Below are 22,156 nucleotides of genomic sequence, written 5' to 3' on the forward strand. Positions count from 1 at the left end.
GAATATCAAATTCCTCTAGTTGCATTTAAAAGGTAAAGGTAAAGGTAAAGTTATCCCCTGTGCAAGCACCGTCATGTCTGACCCTTGGAGTGACGCCCTCTAGCGTGTTCATGGCAGACTCAATACGGGGTGGTTTGCCAGTGCCTTCCCCAGTCATTACCATTTTACCCCCCAGCAAGCTGGGTACTCATTTTACCGACCACGAAAGGATGGAAGGCTGAGTCAATTTTGAGCCGGCTGCTGGGATAGAACTCCCAGCCTCATGGTCAAAGCTTTAGACAGCATGTTGGCTGCCTTACCACCCTGCGCCAGAAGAGGCTCTCAAGAGGTCATGAGGCATCTAGTTGCATTTATTTACCATTAAATGTCCAGCAGTATACTATAAGGTTCCTTTCTAAAAAACAAAGCAACTGCTTTAGATTCCTATTAATGTACTCTCAAGTTTTTGCTAATACAACATTCCAAGAAGGATTTTCAGGATCTCTGAAGACCAACTGTTGTCTGAAATAATAGGACACTATCATTAGCATAAAGCAAAATTGGTATATTACAATTGGTCAAGCAAGGTGGGTGACAAGACTCATTCAAATAGGTTGAAAGATCATTCATATACAGATTAAATAGGGATGGAGTCAAGAGGCATAACCCCATTATCAATGCTAAATGATTCAGTCAGCTCACTGCCATAGCCACAGTGGACCTGAGCTGTAAGGTCTGCATGACTTCACTGTGTTAGCTGCAGCAGACCTCTGTCAATTGAAGTAAATTTTCCTAGGAATAATGTCAAATACCCCTTACAAATTGATAAGCCCTGCTTAAAAAGAACCATTTTGACAGTAAATGTTTTTTTTTCTATTAGATGGTATAACACAAAACAGTGATTGGGAGCTGATCTGCCCTTCCTGAGCCCTTTCCGTTCCTGGCCTGAAATGTCAGCCTTTTCAAGCCTATCAATTAAGATTTCCAGTGGGTATGAGGAATATAATTTACCCACACAGGTGCTTGACTGACTGGTTCTTAAAAATTGGAATGATTATTTGTGCCTCTAAGATTTTGAGATAACTCCAGACATATTTATCTGTAAAAACACTGCAGCAAACATCTCTGCCCATCAAGAAAATGCCACACAATGTGTGGTGTATTGCCCAGCTGCTTTCTGGTTTGTTCTACACATTCCATCTGCTCCCTGCTATTTCAGCTTCTTTAGCATTCTCGTGGTATATACATGGCTTTGCTTTGTCTCAAGTCTATTAGTTACCAATCTATCTTAGCATTACGGTGGGATAAAATGTTTCCCCTGTCCACTTTCTCTACAACACACTTAATTGTATAGATTTCTGTCGCATCACCTGTTTTCTTTTTCAAAACTAGTGAGTCTCAAATATTTCAAGTTTTGCTCCTAAGAAAGTGAGTCGACCTCTTGATCATTTTGATGAAAGTTTCTGCTTTATGTTCAGCTACCTTTTGAAAAGACTTAGAAAATTTTACAACTGTGACTGCAACATAGGTCTTGGTAAATGCCAGATGTTCAGTGTGTAAACAATAGTGGGCCAAGGGAGATATAATGGTAGGAGATTAGACAATAGAAGGACTGGGAGATATGGGAATGCTTGCAACCCTTCTAATCTCCATCCCATCCCGAGATATACTGGAGAGAATGCTAGGGTGGCGTCAACACTGATGCTATGCAATTTCAAGTCAATTAAGAATAAGACCTCAGTCCTGCATGAGTATTTCACAGAGCATGAGGTTCATCTAGGTTATTGGTCCTTCATCAGTCTCGGGCTTTGGGGGGAGGGGGTGTGCAGCAATATTGGTGTGGGACAATTTCACCTACAGGGCTCTCCCGGTGCCGTCGATCATGGGGGTGGAGTGTGTCGACCTAGGATGGGACACAGTTGAGAACTTAGCCATCTGGTTTGTGTATTGTCCACCCAACCCACCACCTGCTGCTCTATCAATCTTGCTGGAGGCATTGACTGCCTGGATGTTGCGGTTCCCTAAGCTTCTGGTCTTGTGGGACTTCTATGTCCATGCTGATTGGCCATCTCCAGGACATGGTTCAAACCTGATGTTGACCATGGAAACACTGAGGTTCTCGCAATTTGTTTTTGGTCCAACCCATCATGCTGGCCACACCCTCAATTTGATCTTCAGCATGGGGGTAGAGGTGGATCTGATAGCAGCTAACCCTGTCCCATGGTCAGACCACTATGCCCTAAAGACCCAGGTCCAAATCCCCTCCCCTCCCTGTTTGGGCGAAGGTTGTATTTTAGCCTGCCCTGAGAGACTTGTGGATCTGGAGGGATTCCTGAATTCTCTGTGGGACCTGATGCCTTCCAGCGAGTCATTGGTGGATTTGGTGGCAGAATGGCACACTGTCATGGAATGTCATGCCTATGCCAATTTCTCCAGCTCTCTCCTGGAGCTATATGGTCAATAGAGTTCTGTCTTTAAGTTTAACTGAATTTCCCTAGAGAAGTTCCCATCTGAATCTGTTATTTGCTTAAACCGTTATCCTTATTTTCCTGAGTCCCACCAGCTGGGAACTCTCTTGTTTTAAACCATCTGTTGGAATGTGGCCTTTGAAATGAAACCTGTTTGATGTATAAGTTGACTTCTTGAAAGAACTGCCTGCTAGTTGTAAATCTTGCCCCAAGGCAAGATTGCCTGCTTGTCTGTTAGCCTCTAAATAAAGAAAGCTTTTCAGGCTTGAATTGGATAGCTCTTGGAGTCTCCAGTTTTCCCCTGGAGATCTGGACTTGACACTGTAGCTAAAATTCTGAAATGTCTTTCATTCCTCACGGCCTTTAGGTAAGGGCCTATTGCTTGTACTCCTGTCATCATGTTTAGGTTGTTAACCTTTTAATTATGTTTGGAAACCCTTTGCTATAGTCCTGTATTAATCCTAGGAATGCCAGGAAAGTCTCTGCCATGGTTCTCAGGGTCTGCTACATCTTATGGACCATTGTTTTACAAAGTTTGAGAATGCTTTGTTGCCAGAAGGCTCTGGCCATACTCATCTGCATAAATGTGGTAAAGGCTGTTTGCTCAACCTTATTCCTGACATAACCCTGACATGTTCCTTGGTCAATTCACCTGTTCTTAGGTGGAGTCTACAAAGGTCTAAAAACAAATGTAATAACTGTACCCCTTTGTTTTTAACATAACTCTCCTCTGCTCGTGTATACTCGTCTAGCTATTATATGGATTTACAATAAACGCTTGGATCTCTAGATCTTCTGGGCTTGTACTCATCCATCTTGAGGCACTGGTCATGGAACATGACACACACACATCTTTTTATCATTACTGACGTCATCGCTCCCGGACCTTCTTTCCACCCTTGCCTCAAGCTAGCTCCTTGGTATTCTGTGGAGCTTCACAAGAGAGACAAGTGAGATGGCTAGAGAGAATGTAGAGGAAATCTCATGATGAAGCCAAGAGAACATCTTATTGCATGCTTATAAGATGGCAGTGAATGCTGCTAAATGGGAGTTTTATGCAGCCTCTATCGTGTCCATGAGCTCACACCCTGTTTAGTTATTTAGGAACATTCCATCACTTAGTGCCCTCAAGAGAGGGCACTAAAATGTTAGTCAACTGGATCTTAGTTGTGAATCATTGGCAAGCTAGTTCACGGATAAAGTCTTGGTGTTCTGCCGCAACCTTCTACTCATGGCCACCTTGGGGGGATTCAGCCAGCTTTCTTTAACCCAAGTGGACAAGCTGCTAAACTCAGTGAGGACAACCACATGCCCCCTTGATCCCTGCCCTTCTTGCCTCCTCAAATTGGGGGACCAGAGAATAGGAGGTTTCAGTTCTTGACCCTTCCAAGTCTTGCTTCCAACCTGGGCATGGGGTAGAGATGGTCATCCTGATAGATGATCTCCGGCATCAGTTGGATCGAGACGGGTTGGCTCTTCTCATGCTGCTACATCTGCCAGCAGCATTTGACATTGTTGATCACGAGTTTTTGATGCACTGGGAATGGAATTTGGGGGACAGCCCTTTGATGGCTGGTCTCCTTTCTCTGGAACTGGACACAGAGGGTTGCAGTGGAGGAAGAGCAATCACACCCTTACCACAGGGGGCAATACTCTCCCTCACCTTGTTAAATAACTGTATGAGTCCTCTGGCCAAACTGGTCTGGAGTTCTGGACTGGGCTGTCATTAGTACGCTGATAACACCCAGCTCTATCTTTTGATGGAAAACCACCCCAACTTCCCCCCAGAAAGATTTGCCAGTTGTTTGGAAGTAGTGACAGTTTGGCTCAAGAAAAGCTGGTTGAAAGTCAATCCCTCCAAGATGGAGGTCCTGTGGTTTGAAGGACAGAGTCAGAAGCATGCTTGCCAATCCTGGACGGAGTGCAATTAGAGATCTTGCATTAAGCCAGGAATCTGGGAGTGACTCTGTCTATGGTGGCCCAGGTCACAAAGGTAACCCAGCTGGCATTTTCTCATCTTCACCAAGCTCGGATAATAATGCCCTACCTGTCCCAAGAACACCTTGCCACAGTGATCCAAATGACAGTCATCTCCAGACTAGACTTCTAAAATTTGCTTTATGCTGGCCTTCCTTTGCCTTTGACCTGGAAACTCCATCTGATACAAAATGCAGCTGTTAGGATCCTCACAGGTACAACATGGAGGGCCCTTGTCCAGCCAATGCATTGGCTGCCAGTTGTATACTGGATCAAGTTCAAGGTTCTGGTTTTGACCTTCAAGACCAAAATGTATTTGAGAGACCATTTGAGTCCCTATGCCCACTGCAGGGCCTTGAGCTCTGTGGGCGTGAACAGACTGGAGTTCCCTGACCCTCATGAGATTTGCCTGACCTCAACCACAGCCAGGCCTTTTCGGTCCTGGCCCCTGCCTGGGGAAATAAGCTCCCAGGAAAGCTGAGAGCCCTGACAGAATTTTTACAGTTCTGCAGGGCTTGAACGATGGAGCTCTTCTGCTAGGTGTTTCGTTGAAGAAGAACTGGCCTCTCCTCTAACACTCCCTTGGCACTGCTAACATCCCCATGCCTGCTATCTGGGGCTGCTACCTGCCTATTACATCTCCTGGGCTCATTGGGTAATTCTGTAGGCTAATATAGGGGTTTGGGGGGGTGGGACAGTAGGGAGGGTGGGAGGGGCTTTTTAGGATTGGTTTATTGTTGTGAGCCACTATGAGCCAGCTGGTTCTGGGAATGGTGGCATATAATCAGGATAAACAAATAAATAAAAATAAACAGAAAGAATACATGTGCAGTATATAAGGAGTCAAAGAAAAGCAGGAAGAATGGCCATATGTTTTCTAGGACTGGGGCCTGAACATTGTTCTACCTTTGCATTGTTCTCTCAATGTCCTTATAGGCCCTTTTTAAAATGCTGCCCTGATCCAGAAGAGATTAGAGGATCCTTCCCTCTTCATCATGCACAATGGTTAACAGTTATGTAGAATAGGGAGATATGGAAATGCAGAAACCTTACAGTAAAGGGAAGTGATGGAACAGAAGGGTACTCTTGGTGGAAATAAGTAACAAAATGTGTTGGAATAGTAAGTTTCTAACCAGTAGATGTTTGAAAGCAAACCGAAGGTACTGCGGGATCCTCCACTGTCCTGCTGCTAAACCATTCTTCAGTTGTGCTTTGGTCATGAGAGTTCAGTTCCTGTCTTTTTCTGAGCTGCCAGCAGCACAGCCAAGCGTATGTGATGATGCCAAGTTTATGTAAAGTCTAATTTCCTCCTTTCCCCAATGACCCACTTATAGAATGCCAGCGAGCACTGATCCAAGAACAGCTAGCCAATGCACTCTTGTTCCTTTCAACAGCCTTCTGTTATGCAGATATTCGAGAATATGTCTGTGAAACACACTATTCTTACAGTGTTTTTTTTCCACGCCAATCTAAAAGGCTGAAAAATAATGCTGTAATAAAATGGGCACGGAGCAAGGTTTTAACCAGCCATATTAGAGATGCCTGGGCTCTCATTTTTTGCAGACCCAGCCACAACTTACTTGACTCCTGAATCAAAGTGCCTTGCTTATGTAACCATTTCCAGACTAAGATCACTTTAACATTGTTCAGTTGTTTGGCATTCACTACTTTGGCTGTCTCTTCCTATACAATGCTTATTATCAGAAATATGAGCAATTACCGAGACTCTCTCATCGTCCGCCGGTACAGTAGCTGCTGCAGAGAGGGCGGCTGCTAGTACCGCTGCCCTGGCTGCCTTCCTCATTGCTCTCTGAGTCTGAAGGTTGGTGAAGTAGTTGACAGCCGCAAACTCGATAAGTGCAGAAAAGACAAAGGCAAAGCACACGGCGATGAACCAATCCATGGCAGTAGCATAAGACACCTTCGGTAAAGAGTGCCGGGCACTGATACTCAGTGTGGTCATGGTTAGGACTGTAGTGATCCCTGAAAGAAGCAGTGAAAGAGAAGGGGTCAGTGGCTTTGTTCATATCCTTTTTAGGCATACAAGTAAGCACTACGTGAGCGTAACTCCCACATATCCTTCCAATCAATAGTTGCCCTACAGCTTGGCCCTAGCCATGTTTTCTGTCCTGGGTTAGTTCTTTCCAAGAGACCTTTGGCTTGTGCCTCTGGCCATCCCAAAAACTTTATAGTATCTGCATGAAGAGGGAGAGAAACTCAGCTGAGATGCAACTCAGCTGCTGCCACCAAGGTTTTTCTGTTGTTTATGTAGGGGAAAATCCCTGTGCGGAAATGGCCTGATACTATGCATCTTCCTCAATTATGACCTTGTTTATTTGTTCAGTTATTCATTTGGTGTACTGAAAAGCTACCAGAGGGATCAAAGTTAAAAATACTAATTAAAAGAAGTGTGACTGAATGAATGGATGGCATGAAGGGATTTCATATTAAATAGTGCTCTGTATATATCTCCCTCCCCTCCAGGGTATGCTCTTCTTGTCCATTTTGGGATATTTACTGATTATTCCTTACTTAAGTCAATGTTGTATAGTCTAAGGCTGAAGTTTTGTACACAATGATTTGGGAGTGAAGTCCACTGAATTCGCTTGGCCTTACTTCCAAGAACATGTAAAGGATCGGGATGTAAGCAAGGATCATATTTTCTTTTGTGTGCCATGTTCTGAATTTAAAAATGTATCACATTGACTACCATCCTCTTATTTGGAAGTTAAGGCCCACTGAAGAAGAAGAGCTGATTCTTATATGCCGCTTTTCTCTACCCAAAGGAGGCTCAAAGCAGTTTACAGTCGCCTTCCCATTCCTCTCCCCACAACAGACACCCTGTGAGGGAGGTGAGGCTGAGAGAGCCCTGATATCACTGCTCGGTCAGAACAGTTTTATCAGTGCCGTGGCGAGCCCAAGGTCACCCAGCTGGCTGCATGTGGGGGAGCGCAGAATCAAACCCGGCATGCCAGATTAGAAGTCCACATTCCTAACCACTAAAGCAAACTGGCTCTCAGTTTTGAATAGGACTAACTTCTGAATAATTATGGATAGGATTGGACTCTTGCTGAGATGCAAGTGTTGCCCAATAGTGGACATTATTTCTAGTAAACATAATGTTGTTTGGTCAATTTGTGCTATAATTGTGTTGTTACTATTGCAAGCCACTTTGGATACCTTCAGAGAGAACAGCAGGATAGGATAAGGAAGGAAGTCCTCACAACAAAGGAACGCATCATCTGGCCCCTGGTTCTCTTCCTTTAATCTTGATAAAATACAGATCTCATTTTTCTCTGAGGTAAAGGGATTGTAGGACAGCTGAAGGTAGAGACAATCTCCCCTACAGCCATCAGAGGGAAGGGGGGGTAGAGCTAAACTCAACTTTCAAAATGGTGGAGCTAAGTTCCTTGTTTGTCTCTACTCTTTCAGCATTTAAAGGACATTTATTTCCTTTCCATGCCAAGACACAGCATAATGTTTCATTGCAGCTCCATAGGGAAAGTGTGTGAGGGGGTGTCCCACTGAGGTTGTGTCTGTGCTTTTGTTCCGGTTGTAATTTAAAAAGGGGGGAACAGATGGGGGTGGGGAAGCACTAGTGTGTGGCTGAGGAAGAGAGGTACATGGACATTATGCCTTGACCAGCTCTGCTGCAACCATGAAGGGGTGCATTTTTGTGCCCCTGAGTGGAAGGAGCCACAATTCTTGGTGAAACAGTTTCTTTGTTGATCTGAAGCACAACATAAGACAAGATTGCAGCCCTAATGCATGATGGTAACAGAGTACTTAAAATGAATATTCACATAAAGCAAACATACAGGCAAGAGGGATAAATGAATAAATAAAACAATGTGATATAGTATGGGGCCAAAACTTTAACATGGCATACCAAAAACAGTTCTTGCTGGAACAGACTCCTTATTGATCCAGAAAGACACCTGTGAAAGGATAACTGTCATGATGCAAGGGGTATATATCTGTATCATGAAGTAGCCCATCTTCCTTTGTAAGTGGAAATAAACAGTCATTGTTACATATTCACCTGTCAGAAGACAAGAATATTAGAGTTAACTTGGTTGATGTATTAGAAGACCTGTTTGTTTAAAACATTCTAATATTTTCTCATTTCTAAGTCTGGAAAAGCTGCACCCTGCAACCTGCTTATAGTCCCAGGAGTCAGGCAGCTACAACCTGTGTTGGGACTAGAAATAGAGGCAGGTCATGCTACACTGTTCCACCGCCTGCTGCAGAGGCAAGGGTAATTGTGTGGCTTACATTCTCAGGCTAGTTGCCTATGGATGAGCCAATTGAGAGTGGGAAAAGAAACACATGCTTCCACTACCCCAGTGTAAAGCAGGGCCAGACTGGAAAAGGCAGAGACATGCAATGAGAAATGAGCTGAGATCTCTCTCTCTCTCTCTCTCTCATTTTGTATAAAAGAAGTGGAACTTTTCTCATCATCCTTCCACTAAGCTGCTATTAGCTCCAGCAGGTGGAAATCTCAGACAATATCCCATGCATTATGTTAAAGAACAGAAAGGAGGAGATCTACTTTGAAATAAAAGAGAGAATGAGGCAAGGGCAATGAAACCCTAAACCCCATCCTGCTTTAGTCTGGAGCCTGAAACATTTGTTGCTCCATTACCCAAAGTATGCTGAGCTAGAAACCAATGAGGTAAGGTGGAGGAGAGTTTCTCAGAATGCTCTATTTTTGTTCAAAAATAGACACTTGCCAGCCTTACTTGAGTAGCTGGGGAAAAAATTAAAAACCATCACATGGAAAGTCACACCTGCCTGTGGAAGTGAGAATTGCATAATCTCCTATAGAGCTAAGTTTCTTTTCCCCATGTGCCTGGATTTTAGGAAGAGGGACCTCTCAGATAAGGGATATAGTTCCTGAGAATATCAACGGAATCAGGGGGGAAAGTCATCTACCATTAAAAATAATGGGAACAATAATAAAAAATAGGGGGGAAAGGAGTTCAAACACATCTAATAACTCTGACAAAGTATAGGATTTTTAATCAATGTGTTTATTTTATATACTGCCCTTCTAGAAGCCAGCTCAGGGCAGTGTATATCATTTTCATTTACACATTTAAATAGTTTAAACAGTTGGTTCTTATATGCCACTTTTCTCTACCTGAAGAAGTCTCAAAGCAGCTTACAATCGCCTTCCCTTTCCTCTCCCCACAACAGACACCCTGTGAGGTGGGTGAGGCTGAGAGAGCCCTGATATTACTTCTCAGTCAGAACAGCTTTATCAGTGCTGTGACAAGCCCAGGATCATCCAGCTGGCTGCATGTGGGGAAGCAGGGAATCAAACCGAGCTCGCTAGATTAGAAGTTTACACTCTTAACCACTATACCAAGCTGGCTTTAAATTAAAATGAATTGAACAACAATCCAGATTGTCAGCATCCACAACCCAGTTTTTTCTGCCAGTTCTCCTGGAACTAGACTGCGGTCTGGGACATCCTACAGTAGATGTCAATTGTATCATTGGCCCCAACCAAAAGCCTGGTGGAAGAGCTCCATCTTGCAGACCTTGCAGAACTCTGCCAGCTCTGGCAAGGCCGAGATCTGTACCAGAAATTCAATCCATCAGGTTGGGGCTAGGGACTACCAACTGGTTAGTATTAATAGAGCACTGTGCTCTTTGGGGGCATAGCTAGAAAGATACTCTCCTTGATATGCAGGACCCAGACTGCAAATGGTCTTAGGGGTATGTACTAATACCATAAACTTGATTCAGAATTCAACTGGGAGCCAGTGCAGCTGCTGGAGCAACTTGTGCTTCCTTTCGACTGGTGAGAGTGCTGAGAATTCTTCATAAAGCCTTCTTAATGTTTTCCATTAGGCTACCAAGTGGGGCAAGTGGCTTATTTAGCTCCTGGATATGTCACAGGTCAGTTGGCTGTGTGCGTACTTGTGTGTGGAAAGCAACATGTTGCAAATCAGTTTCCAAGAGGAAGTCAGAACTTATGCAACACTTTTAAACTTGTGAGGTACATTTAACACAAGGTAAGAAATCCAGAGCCTCTTGTGGCGCAGAGTGGTAAGGCAGCCATCTGTAAGCTATGCCCATGAGGCTGGGAGTTCAATCCCAGCAGCTGGCTCAAGGTTGACTCAGCCTTCCATCCTTCCGAGGTCGGTAAAATGAGTACCCAGCTTGCTGGGGGGTAAACGGTCATGACTGGGGAAGGCACTGGCAAACCACCCCGTATTGAGTCTGCCATGAAAACGCTGGAGGGCGTCACCCCAAGGGTCAGACATGACTCGGTGCTTGCACAGGGGATACCTTTACCTTTAAGAAATCCAGAAGTCAATTGTTTCAACATCCATTTTCTTGAGTTTGGGGTGCCTGGAGTATGTTATTCTGGTTTTAGCTGGAAATGCTTGTTAACTATTACTGTAAAGGCAGTGTATAAATGTTTAACTGATTGATTGATTAAACAAATAATACTACTCCCCATGCAGTTATTATCTTACCTGTATTGGATTTAATTGTTTCACTAGAAACTGTTTGTCCTATAAGATCATACTGGAGAAGACTAGAAGACTCTTGTGGTACTTCCACTGAATGAAGGGGTCCTTTTTTCCAGGTGTAAATCATCTCAGTTTTAGGATAAGCATCTAAGTTAGGAAGAGAGGGAGGAATTGGAAGTATTTGTTACATTTTACTTTTGGCACTAAAATAAGCTTCAAAATCTATACTTGTTGGTAGGTGTTCCATGAATATGCAGCATGGTATGATCCCTGCTCCCTACAGTGCTCTTACAAACATGTTGTCCCACCAATTGATTCAGCTGTAATAGCCACCAGGTAAATTTGCAAAGCTTCAGAATGGGACTTGGGTTTCTGGAGCACCATATTAGAACTGAAGTATATGAACATTTCAAATCACTATGATTTATAATTGTTGTTGTTAGTTGTGAAGTTGTGTCTGACTCATCGCGACCCTATGGACAATGGTTCTCCAGGCCTTCCTGTCCTCTAACATTCCTCAGAGTCCATTTGTTTGCACTGACTGCTTCAGTGAGTCCGTCCAGCCACCTCATTCTCTGTCGTCCCCTTCTTCTATATTATGATTTATAATAAGGGGGTGCAATTTTCTTCTTGGTATTTTTTGGTTCAGGACTATTGGACCCCGCAAAAATTCAGGATTCCGCCAAAAACCCAAATCCCAATACTAGTATTTTTTTTGTAAATCCAAATTTTTTTCAACTCCAATAGACCTGAACCAAAACATACAGAGATAAAAAGCAGTGACAAACTGCACAAAACACCAGAAACAGTCTCTCTTGGGCAGCCTCTTTAAACTGGACTGCCCAAAAGTGCTCACAAAACAGCTGATCTTGTGGGGAGAGCTCTTCCCATGGGCTTATCTGGAGCTCTCTTGGGCATTTTGAACTGCCTGAGAGCCTCAGCTGTACCACAAGGAAACTTCTCCCACCAGTTCAGCTGCTCTGCAGGCTCTTTTAGGCAGCCTGGTTTAAACTGGACTGATTGCCCAAGTGAGAGCCCGCTGAGACATGGGGGAGAGTTCTCTCCACAGGATCAGCAGCTTTGTGGGCTATTTTGGGCAGTCAGATTTAAACCACACTGCCCAAAAGAGCCCCAGCTGAGCCAGGGGAAGTTCTGCCATTTTGCATGCTGTCTCCAGAAGGAATTTTTTCTCCTCGAAAAATCCAATACATTTGTTTATTTTTAGTCCACCCTTTCCTAAGGACTCAGGAAATATACCTGTAAAATTCCAATAAGGTATATTTTGGGTATATTTTTTGATTGGATAGATCTAAATGCACACCTCTAATTTATACCATGTATTAATGTGCTGCAAGCTTGTCTCAAGGGGAAAGTGGGCACCACTGAAGAGTCAGTGTGATCTAATGGTTAAGACTGTCAGTATCTAGAATTCCTAAGTTCAAATCCCCACTTGTGCAATGGACGCTTACTGGAGGACCATGGTCCGGTTACATTCAGCCTAACCTACCCCAGAAAATTGTGATGATAATGTGGAGGAAGAGAGACCCACTTTGGGTCCTGAATGGAAAGAAAGGTAAGGTATTAATGTATTAAATCAATAATAAATACTATCAGCTATTCTACTGGCTAAAGTGAAGGACAATATTTCAAACATTTTAAATTCCTCCAGCAATAGATTCTGCATACTGAAGTTTAGGTGTCTGTAAAGATCTGTGGTTGGTCTAGGTAAGCTAATAAGTTCCTTTTTGGAGAATTGTTCCAACAAGTATTAATGTTACTAGTATTAGTGTATTTATTTGTATATGGCCATAGGCCTTTACAGAATACCAACAATATAAACAGTAACAAATTTACAAGAAGTATATGAATGAATGTTACAAAGCCAAAGGTTCTTTTCAGTAAAAAAACAAGTATTCAGTAGCAAGTCAAGCAATGGAGCAAGTGGAATATTTCCAATACCTAGGAGTTATTTTTCAAACAAGTCTTTCTTTGAAAATGCAACTCTGTTGTAAGAGCTGCTACGAGTACTGGGAAGACCATCTCAATATTTTATTACTTCTCCAGTGGCCAATTTATTTGCACTCTTGAACACATGAAGCTGCCTTATGCTGAACATGGCCCTTGGTCCGCTGAAATCAGTACTATCTCCCCAGCTCTCCAGGATACCAGGAAGAGCGAGCTCTTTCACATCACCTATTGCCTAGTCCTTTTTGGAGATGCCAGGGACTGAACCTGGGACCTGGTATATGCAAAGCAGACGCTCCATTGAGCCACAGCTCCTCCCCTGTTCCTGCAGCAGCTAAATTATTTAATGCTAAAGTCTCTGGGAAGATGCTATATGCTGCTAGGATTTGGATCACAGCAGTAACAGGCAACATGGATAGACTACTATTGAGATTCCTATATAATATTCTGGGAATCCCTCAATGTGTGTCTAGAATAGCTCTGAGAACCAAAGTTGGGGAGATGTCCTTTGAAGCAAAGGCCGGGGGGCAGAGCATTCAATCTGAAAATGAGGATCCTAAAATCAAACCAGAATCAAGCACTAGTTACCGGGTTTAATAACAGCAATGGGAGGATAGCTTGCCAGGCTTCTGTCACCTCACTACTTTTTTTTTTGGGGGGGGGGGGTATAGAACACTTCCAGGCTACTGGTTTGGCTGAGTAAAGGAGAACAGAAGGAGGAGATGTTCACTCCCTTCCTCCACATTGAGCAAATATCTATCCAAGAGTAAAGTCTGCCAAATCAGGCAGGTATTGTTCCCAAGAATAGCTGGCTCTCACCAAGTGATTTGCCCAATATGTCAGTGAATACCATGTAAATGCACAGCACTGATTGTAGCTTGGATTGCAATAAGCTTTTCATCCTTATGCTGCATTTGATTTTTAAAAAACAAGAGTATCAGAAATATTTTATTCTCTCCCTAAAGTGAGCATGCAATGTATTGCTCTAGCTAAAAACAGGAGCGAAAGGACATGAGCAACTGGAATAGAAGTAACATTTTAATATTGCGTTTCCTCTAGGAAGCTCAGATATTAGTTCTCCCTTCCCCATTTTAGCATCACAACCATTATACATAATAGGTTAGTTCAAAGTAGGTTTGTTCAAGAGAGTACAGATTACCCAAGGTAATTTCCATCACAGTGTATGAATTCAAATCCAGGGCTGATTCTGCACTTACTTTGTTGACGTTCCTTCTGAATTCAGATTGATTTGAACCCGGCTCTTCCTCCTTCTTACTCCCAAATTGAACCAGAAAGTGTTCTGCACTTAATTTGGGAAACTCAGAGGGAGAAGGGGAGCAGTGGTCACGTAACTACTTGTTTATTTTTTTTCCTGAGCAAGCAGGGTTGGTCGGGTGAAGTTCAACCGGCATTAAAAGAGAGTGCTTTATTAGCCAGAGCAAGCCAGGGGAGGAGCCAAGTGCAGCTGAGGCTGCTTGCTTCTTTCTTTTCCTGGAGGGAGGGGCAAATCTCTGCTCAGAAGTGTGGGCCTTTGGAGCCCAGTCACTTTAAAACAAGGGAAAAATAAGTCTTGGGAGGGAAGCCTTGTAACCAGGAACCAGAAACCAAGAAGTCTTTGAACTGACACCTAGCCAATCAGAGACAGACTGCTTCTCTCTGTCAGCATTGCAGGAAGTTAATTGCAGGAAGTTAAAACGCAGATCTACACTTATACTGGGGCTTTCAAAAGTGGGTTTCTGAAATATAGTGACTTATATCTGCTCCTAGATATCGTGGGGGAATGGTAGGGTCACCGCGGGTCAATCATGCATGTTGCAGAAGGAAAATTTAAAGTGCCCAGAACCAAAATGGAAATCAAATACAGCATAGAGGGGAGGGGTTTATTCAGGCTGGGAGAGGATAAAAAGCAAAGTACAGATTCAATGCAAGTCTCTCAGATGCTGCTTCTGTAGTCTAACCATCACCAGCTCATGCAACACCATGATCCATAATCTGGATTCTTTTCCCATCTTTCTAAATGGCAGGAGAGGCAGAATGGTCGCAAACTAAAGGCATACTTTGGTTGAACCATTCAGCACTTAAAAGCATTCAAGATTGAGAATTCTAACTGCTTAGACAAACGCCTGATTTTCCTAATTATATTGATTTTTAATTTAAAAAAAAATATTGTTTTTTTCAGACAAACCACATACTTCAGTCCACTTTTGGGCAAAGAAACTGAGTCACCTTGATCCCTGGATTCAATATACTAGTCTGCAATGGGCATTCACCCAGAGATGTAAAACAATTAAAAGCACATAAGATATTCTCTGTATATAGAAGGATCAAACCTTCAGCCCTGTGCTTAATTTGGGAGTAAATCCTATTAAAACCAGATGGACTTACTTTTGAGACCACAAATAGTCTATGGAATACAAGATAAAATAGTTTGGGGAAAGGTACAATTTAATGTTGTATTCCTTAAAAAGAATTCTCCTGACTTGTAAATGTCTTTGCTTGTATTTCTCTGTCTGGTTGCTTATTTAATAATCCACCTTTAACTTTGTCAGTCTATAGCCTTGCTATTGCATGTATTCCATTTGGTCAAATTAGAATCTCAGGACCTACAGATATAATCTTTTTGTTCTGATTCAGGGTGGGGAATATTCTCTGGTGGAAGGCATGACTTCATTCGCATGCTTTCTAGGTGTCATTTTCTATTCAAAATAAGCTATTTTTAAAATTCACACTTCACAATGTCAAAGAGTGGGTTTTTTTTACACATCAAGAACTTCTTTGCACTTACAAATTACCAAGGCTCAATTTCTACTGAAAAGATATGAACTGATTGCAGACTTACAGCTCCCAAATTTCAGTGGACAAGCATGCCCATCCATAGGGAAGTTTACCAGCCGCATTGGGCAGTCTGCATTAATGGTAAGTCTGAGGAGAAAGAAAGCTGAATCAGACTAAATGGTGTCATCACCAGAGGGGGGTGGGGGAAAGTAAAGGTGAAAGGAAAAGAGAGAGAAAGACATTACCTCATTGTATAGAGAACTGTCCCATTCTGCATTATCCTGAAAAGTTTGTTAGGGGTCGTCATATTATGAGCAATAGACTTTTTGCCATTTCTAAAAAAGGTGTCTGGGGTCCAGATTTTACTGACCATCAGATTGTTCAGTCTCAGAATTTCCGTGGGCCCACCAAATTTCAACCTCTCATCAATCCAGGTTTGCCGAAAGAAAACATCCATTGTATATTCCTAGAGGAAAACAAGTTGATCCACAATCAGAATCCAACAGCATTTATGGTTGCTTGTGCTTACCACACATGTTAACCACAATTACTTTACTACTTAAACCTATCTTCCTTAAGTAGCTAATGAAAAGGAACTGGCCTATGGGGAAAAAACCCTACACATCCCATGTTATGTCAAGTAGCTCCAAATCAATCTTCTTTCACTATGATCTTGTTCTTATTCCTAAACAGAATGTAATTCCTGATTATCACTACCGATGGAATATACAGTGTTCATTTAGCAGGTGTTCAATTTAATGGGGTTGTGGGAGGCTAAAAACTCACCCAGAGAGGAAAATGAGCAAGTGGGTGGGAGGAGATTTAGCAGGAGATTTTTATTTTTGCAATGACAATAGGAAGGAGGTTTCATAAAATTGGACTACATGCAAAGATAAGCAGGACCAATGTTACTTTCTGATCATCCCTTCTCTTGCAAAAAATTATTGTGGAGCTGTTAATCTGTGGGACAGAGTGGGCCGCAGCTCTTAAGGAACTGGTTACAGATATGAAAAAAATCAGTGATTTTTTTTAATACATTGACTTATTTGCACCCCCAAAGCCTCACTAATTTCTATGGCACTGCATTATTATTCTTTGATTGCTTTGTTGCACCTTCATCCTATCTTTCCTCCAAGGACTTTGGTGTGGCATATCTGGCTTTTCCTTTCTTCATTTTGTCCTCACAACAACCTTGTGAAGTAGATTAAGACAGATAGAGGGTGATTACCTCAGTTACTACGTACATTCCATGGCAAGCAAAGATTGGAACCTGGGTCTCTAGGATCACTAGAGATGTTTTGTAAGTCTTGATGACCCTCGCCATTCCAAATCCTTTCTGAATACACTGCTGCACAGTTTGCAAGGATCTGCCAGAAGTCTTTGTAGGTAAAAAGTCCTTTGAGCCTTCTGGAGTACAGACAACAAACTAAAGACTAGCATTTAGGTTTAAAACTTTTTAAAATGATCTTTATTGAAGCAACTAAGTAAAGTGTGTGCCACGGAGTCACAAACAACTCATGACAACCCCACGAAGTTCCACCTTACTCAGTTTTCAAAGCAGGTTTGCCATTTCTTGTCTCTGGGTAGTGACTGGATTTCCTTGGTGGTCTCCCATCCAAATACTTATTGTGGCCAACCCTGCTTAGTTTCTAAGCTCTAACAATGTTGGGCTACTAGGGCTCCCGCCATATTTATTTATCCAGCAGGAAGTCCCATGATTTCAGTGCAAACTGCATGTAAGATCAAGACTCTCTTCCTTTATATTAGAACCCAAAGCTATCTTGAAATGACATCCAGATTCCAGCATGAAAAGGGGGTGGGGGTGATTATAGTCACGCTGTCTCCAAAAAACACAATGATTCAAGCCTACTTCCCTAACTACCTGTTGCCATCTGCTCTACTGCTGTGTAAAAGGAAACACTCTGAGCACTTCAACTGGTGTGTGTCTGGCTAAAGTTTACTTCAGTTTTACAACTCAAAATGCCTTCTTGATGTCAACAGGAGGCCCTGCCTTTCTAGCCTTGGCAGCACTGCACTGCAAGGGACTACCCCTGGGCTAGAGAAAAGGGGGAAAGCAGACTGGCAAGGGGAAGACTGGCCGCAGCAACCTGCTTGAAACTCAAGATGCCCCAAAGTAAATTTTCCTAAGAGCCCTGCTCGGTCCTTCACTCATGGTTTCTCTCTTTCTGCGGCCCCAGCCAGCAAAGCAACACCAGATCCCTCCGAGAGAGATTGCCAAGAAGATTACAGCGAGTAATCTGCTCTAATGACAGTCCACTCAGATGCTACAGTAATGAATCCTGCAAAACAAGGGCAGCAAAGGGGGAGGGAGAGGGGCCCAGTCTACTCTGTCATTACAGCCACTGCTTAGAGCCAACTTGGGTTGGGCAGGGGGGGGGGAGTATGATTCTCACCATTTCCACATCGGATACAGGACCAAAGCTGGTCACATAGATATCTGTCTTGACTTCTGTCACAGCTCCTGGCAAGCGGTTCAGTTTGGGTGGGGAGAGAAAGCAAATCCAATAGATTGGTGATATGAATGCACTTCATCAAACTTTTATCCTGCTTCTGTCCTACAGAATCGCCTCTGCAACTTCAAAGCATGTTGTGCTCGCTTTGCTAGTAGTATGGGCAAACGTGAAATATGTGGGGCGACTCACCAGGCCAGCCCTGGAGGCAAAGAGTGATGCATTTCCCCCCTCTTCCCATCGCCAGCAACTCAGCCAGGTCTACTCGGAAGTATGCCTCATCACGGTCCTCCTAGACATGTTTATTCGTAAGTTTAGCAGCTGTCTCCCTAGCATCCTTACTTCTATGTCACTAAGTAGGATTTAGGATAGTTTGGAGGGGAGGGGCGGAGAGGTAAATCAGGGCAGGTTAGATTCTCCAAGAACCCTTTCAAAAGGGGCAGACTAAAAGAAAAAGCACCTGGGTTGCCACGGCCTCCAAAACCGGGTCGGAGCCGATTGTCGTAACCATCCAAAAGTTTGTCGAGGATCCGGGTGATGCTCTCGGAGTACAGGGCGCCCTCCCCGGCGGGAAAGTCCACCGCCAGCAACTCGTCGAGGCTGCAAGGGCAAGGCAAGGCATCCAGACTAGCGTCCAAGCCAGTCCCCGCTTCCCATCCCAGCAAAGTTGCATCCTTCTTGGTCGACCCGCACGCGGCCTCTGCACACACATGCGTTTCCTGTCCCGCCCAGCCAAGCAGGAGAGCCTCCCCGCCAACCACTGAGTGCGCCGCAGGTAGGACTTACCAGGCTGTGAAGCACGCCCAAGAGAGCCACCAAGCCATGCCGGCGCGTTGCCCCTGACGCCCTCCCGGTCAACTGGAGCCCATCTCCCTCTCGTCCTCCCGCCTCTGCTTACTCAGCCCAACTACCGCCCTGGGGAAGTGCAGATGGGCAAATGGACGTGGCTCCACCTTCCCGGGTCGCCTCTTCCTCCTCCCGGGAGTGGGCACTGGTTTCCCCCACCAGCAGTCCTCCAGCCTTCTCTGAATGCTTCGGCTGTGGGAATTACTGTTGGAAGGGACGGTGCCCGGTCGAAGAGCAGTGACAATAATCGAATAAGGCATTAGGGGAGATTAAAAGGAAGAAATCCACTGCTAGTTTTGGCATGGAATTAGCAGGGACCCGTCAGGAAATCTGGAAAAGCACCGGCATCTTGCTGACAGAGATTATGGTAAAAATGGCCTCTGCTTTTATATTTTTATGGTTCACAGAGAGATTATTATGTAGCCTGTGCATCATTAGGAACCCCCCCCCCCAATCATTCATTTGTTCATTTTGCTGTTTTCTTCCCTAAACCATAACCAGGCCTTTCATCATACTTAGCTGCACTAAACATTTCCTCCAGTAATTTATGTAAATATTCCAGAGGAAAGATGCAAACATTTTCAAATGCTTCCTGATCTCCATCTGGACCACTGCACCACGTTGTGAGGTGTTCACTGGTATATTTATTTTTTCTTGTTAAGCATAATGGTGAGGGGGGGAGGTAAAAATTCCCCCAGTCAGATCCTGCACTCATTGGAACTGCAGTGTAAGCATGCTTTATGGATGGCATCAACTCAGTTTGAATCCAAGTGCTTTGGCTTATCCAGGTCATGAAACAAATCACAGTTTATATTTCTAGGAAGCAGCCACCAGTGCTGACATGATGGCAATTAAAGGCACCCTTCAGTTAAGATAGGAATCCCATTTGTCCTTACTTGGGAGAAAAATGCTGTGAATTCAATAGGACTTCCAATCCGGACTTAGGATTCAGCTAGATTCAGTTGGGTGTTCAGTGTTGGTCTGAAGCAGCAGAACAAACTTTGAGTCCTGTGACACCATTAAGACCAACTACATTTTATTGATATAGAAAAACATCTGGCGTGCTCTGAGAAATTACTACGGACGTGATGTGTCTGTCCCGTCTCCCACCACCATCACCATAACAGAGTGGCACTCACTCACCTGAGGCAGGCCACAGAGACAGGACCCGGCCTATGCCTGGCCATCAAGGGGCTGCTGAAGGCTGAGCCCCGCTCGTGCTGCACCACCACCACCTGTCTTCTGCACTCGGCCCCATGCCAAAAGTCTCTGCCATCTTCCCCATCAGCCTCATGCTGGCTGCACCAGATCCCCCCCCCCCACCTATGCCTTCAGAAGACAGGCGGTGGTGGTGACAGCACAAGCGGGGCTCAGCACAGGGCCTGTCCAGCTGCCACCTGAAGGACAAAGGGTCACGTCGGCCTCCACCTGAAGCCGAGGGCCCCAGTCTCGTCCTGGCTTCATGCTGGGATGAAGGAGGCAGTTGCAGTGGTGAGGGTGGCCCCTGATTTGGTGTCTGCCCAGTGAGGGCCGCCAGCGAGAATCAGACTTTTTCAAGTTATGAGTTACCTTGTCGGCAGCAATGCTGCAAAATCTTAGGTGCAGGTCATTTAAGGCCAGATGACATAGTATTTGAATAAGTGTGCATGTACATAAAAGCTCATACCTGGTCTTACCAACACAGCTACTCAACAGAACTCAAAATTTGTTCTTCGATTCAGTTGTGAAAGTTCAATCTGGCACACAAAACTATAGGATACCAGTGACTGATGCAACTAAGCAGTTCAGTTCAGTGGCTATTAATCTGGACTATTTTATTGGATAGGCCACTCATACATTGAAGTGTGGATTTTCTACAGTTCAGGTGTTCACAAAACGATTGATATACATTTCAGTACTGAAATGACATATAATGTTGTAGAGACCAGAAGACTGTTAGTACTTTGGTCCCAAGTAAATGAAATATGAAATATAAAATACTTCATCATACACATAATCAATTTTCCCTCCCAAATGAAGCTTGGTATCCCACCCAGTAACTGGTCTCTTTGGCTTTATTCAGCCCAGGGAGCTTCTGGGAAGGTGTATAGCCATCTTTACTTAACTTTAAAGCCTCTTTGTCAGAATGGTGCTGAAGTGTTTTTATTAACAAAAATATTTTAATTGCACAGAAGGAGATGAATGTTGGGAGGAGGAATCAAGTTCCAGCTCACCAGCATCACAATTACATCAGACCTTGCATAACCAAGTGAAAAGACTGCCTATTCTCCTTCCTAAACAACAAGGTCATCCTTGGCAACTTAACTGCATTTGTTGTATGGTGGCTGACTAGGAAGACAATGGTGTTCCTTGTACCGATATCAAAACTGTGGAACTCCCCCATGATAGGTATGCCCCAGGTAGTTCTCTATCAGGAGGTGCTCAAAAACACTGTTAAAGTTTGTTTGGTCTTTGACTGTCATTTTTAATATTTTAGTCTGATGCAGTTTTAATTTGTATATTGACTTTTGGTAACTGACCAGAAGCACTGAAAGGAAAGTCATAAATATTTTAATGAATAATATATGATCTAAATTAAATATCCTGGAGGGAAACATGCTACTGAAGTACCTTGATGACATGATCACATGAAACGTCATTATAGAATACTGCTCTAACATGTCCAATATTGTCTACTCTGAGGCAGCAGGGCTGCAGTCTTAGGTGAAGGTGACATTGTAGTAACAGGATCCTTTTAGCTGGAGACCAAACCCAATGAGGAAATGCTGAGGGAGTTGAGGAATGTTCATTCAGAAGATGAGAGGGGACATGGTTGCACTCTGTGAGTATATGAAAGCCTGCCACTTAGAAAAGGACAGGGAACTGTTCCCGTTGGCACAATAATGGATTTGAATTACAGCCACAATAATGAGTTTAAATTACAGGCAAAAAGATATTGGCTGAAAATTAGGGGGTATTAAGAGTAATTCAACAGTGGAATTGGTAGCCTAAAAAGGTGGTGAGCTCCCTCCCACTGGCAGTGTTCAAACAGCAACAGGACAATCATTTGTCAGGGGTGCTTTAGGCTGATCCTGCATTGAGCAGAGGGTTGGGCTAAATGGCCTCTATGCCTCCCTCACCTGTATGATTCTATACTTTTTTATTCTAACTAGAGATGTCCTAGACTGAATGTATGTGTGTGTGGGGG

General features: G+C 43.7%; 1 protein-coding gene across 7 annotated transcripts in view; it reads right to left on the minus strand.

The window, feature by feature from the left end:
- The window catches only part of GABRA6 (gamma-aminobutyric acid type A receptor subunit alpha6), a 61,163-nt gene extending 41,953 nt beyond the window's left edge, over window positions 1-19,210 (minus strand). Inside the window, exons 1-8 of one of the 7 annotated variants that reach the window (XM_077327207.1) lie at window positions 18,910-19,210; window positions 18,584-18,723; window positions 18,067-18,134; window positions 15,898-16,118; window positions 15,717-15,799; window positions 10,916-11,059; window positions 8,314-8,466; window positions 6,145-6,407 (exon numbers count right to left, since the gene is read on the minus strand). In XM_077327207.1, coding sequence (XP_077183322.1) covers window positions 6,145-6,407; window positions 8,314-8,466; window positions 10,916-11,059; window positions 15,717-15,799; window positions 15,898-16,118; window positions 18,067-18,134; window positions 18,584-18,723; window positions 18,910-18,947 — 1,110 coding nt within the window. In that variant the 5' untranslated portion in view covers window positions 18,948-19,210. Of the gene's footprint in view, window positions 1-6,144; window positions 6,408-8,313; window positions 8,467-10,915; window positions 11,060-15,716; window positions 15,800-15,897; window positions 16,119-16,880; window positions 16,977-18,066; window positions 18,135-18,315; window positions 18,418-18,583; window positions 18,724-18,909 lie in introns of those variants that run through there. The other 6 variants (XM_077327201.1, XM_077327202.1, XM_077327208.1 and 3 more) reach the window with 6 other exon arrangements.
- Window positions 19,211-22,156: the final 2,946 nt, after the last annotated feature.

Source organism: Paroedura picta, chromosome 3 (assembly GCF_049243985.1).
Source record: "Paroedura picta isolate Pp20150507F chromosome 3, Ppicta_v3.0, whole genome shotgun sequence".
NCBI lineage: Eukaryota > Metazoa > Chordata > Lepidosauria > Squamata > Gekkonidae > Paroedura > Paroedura picta.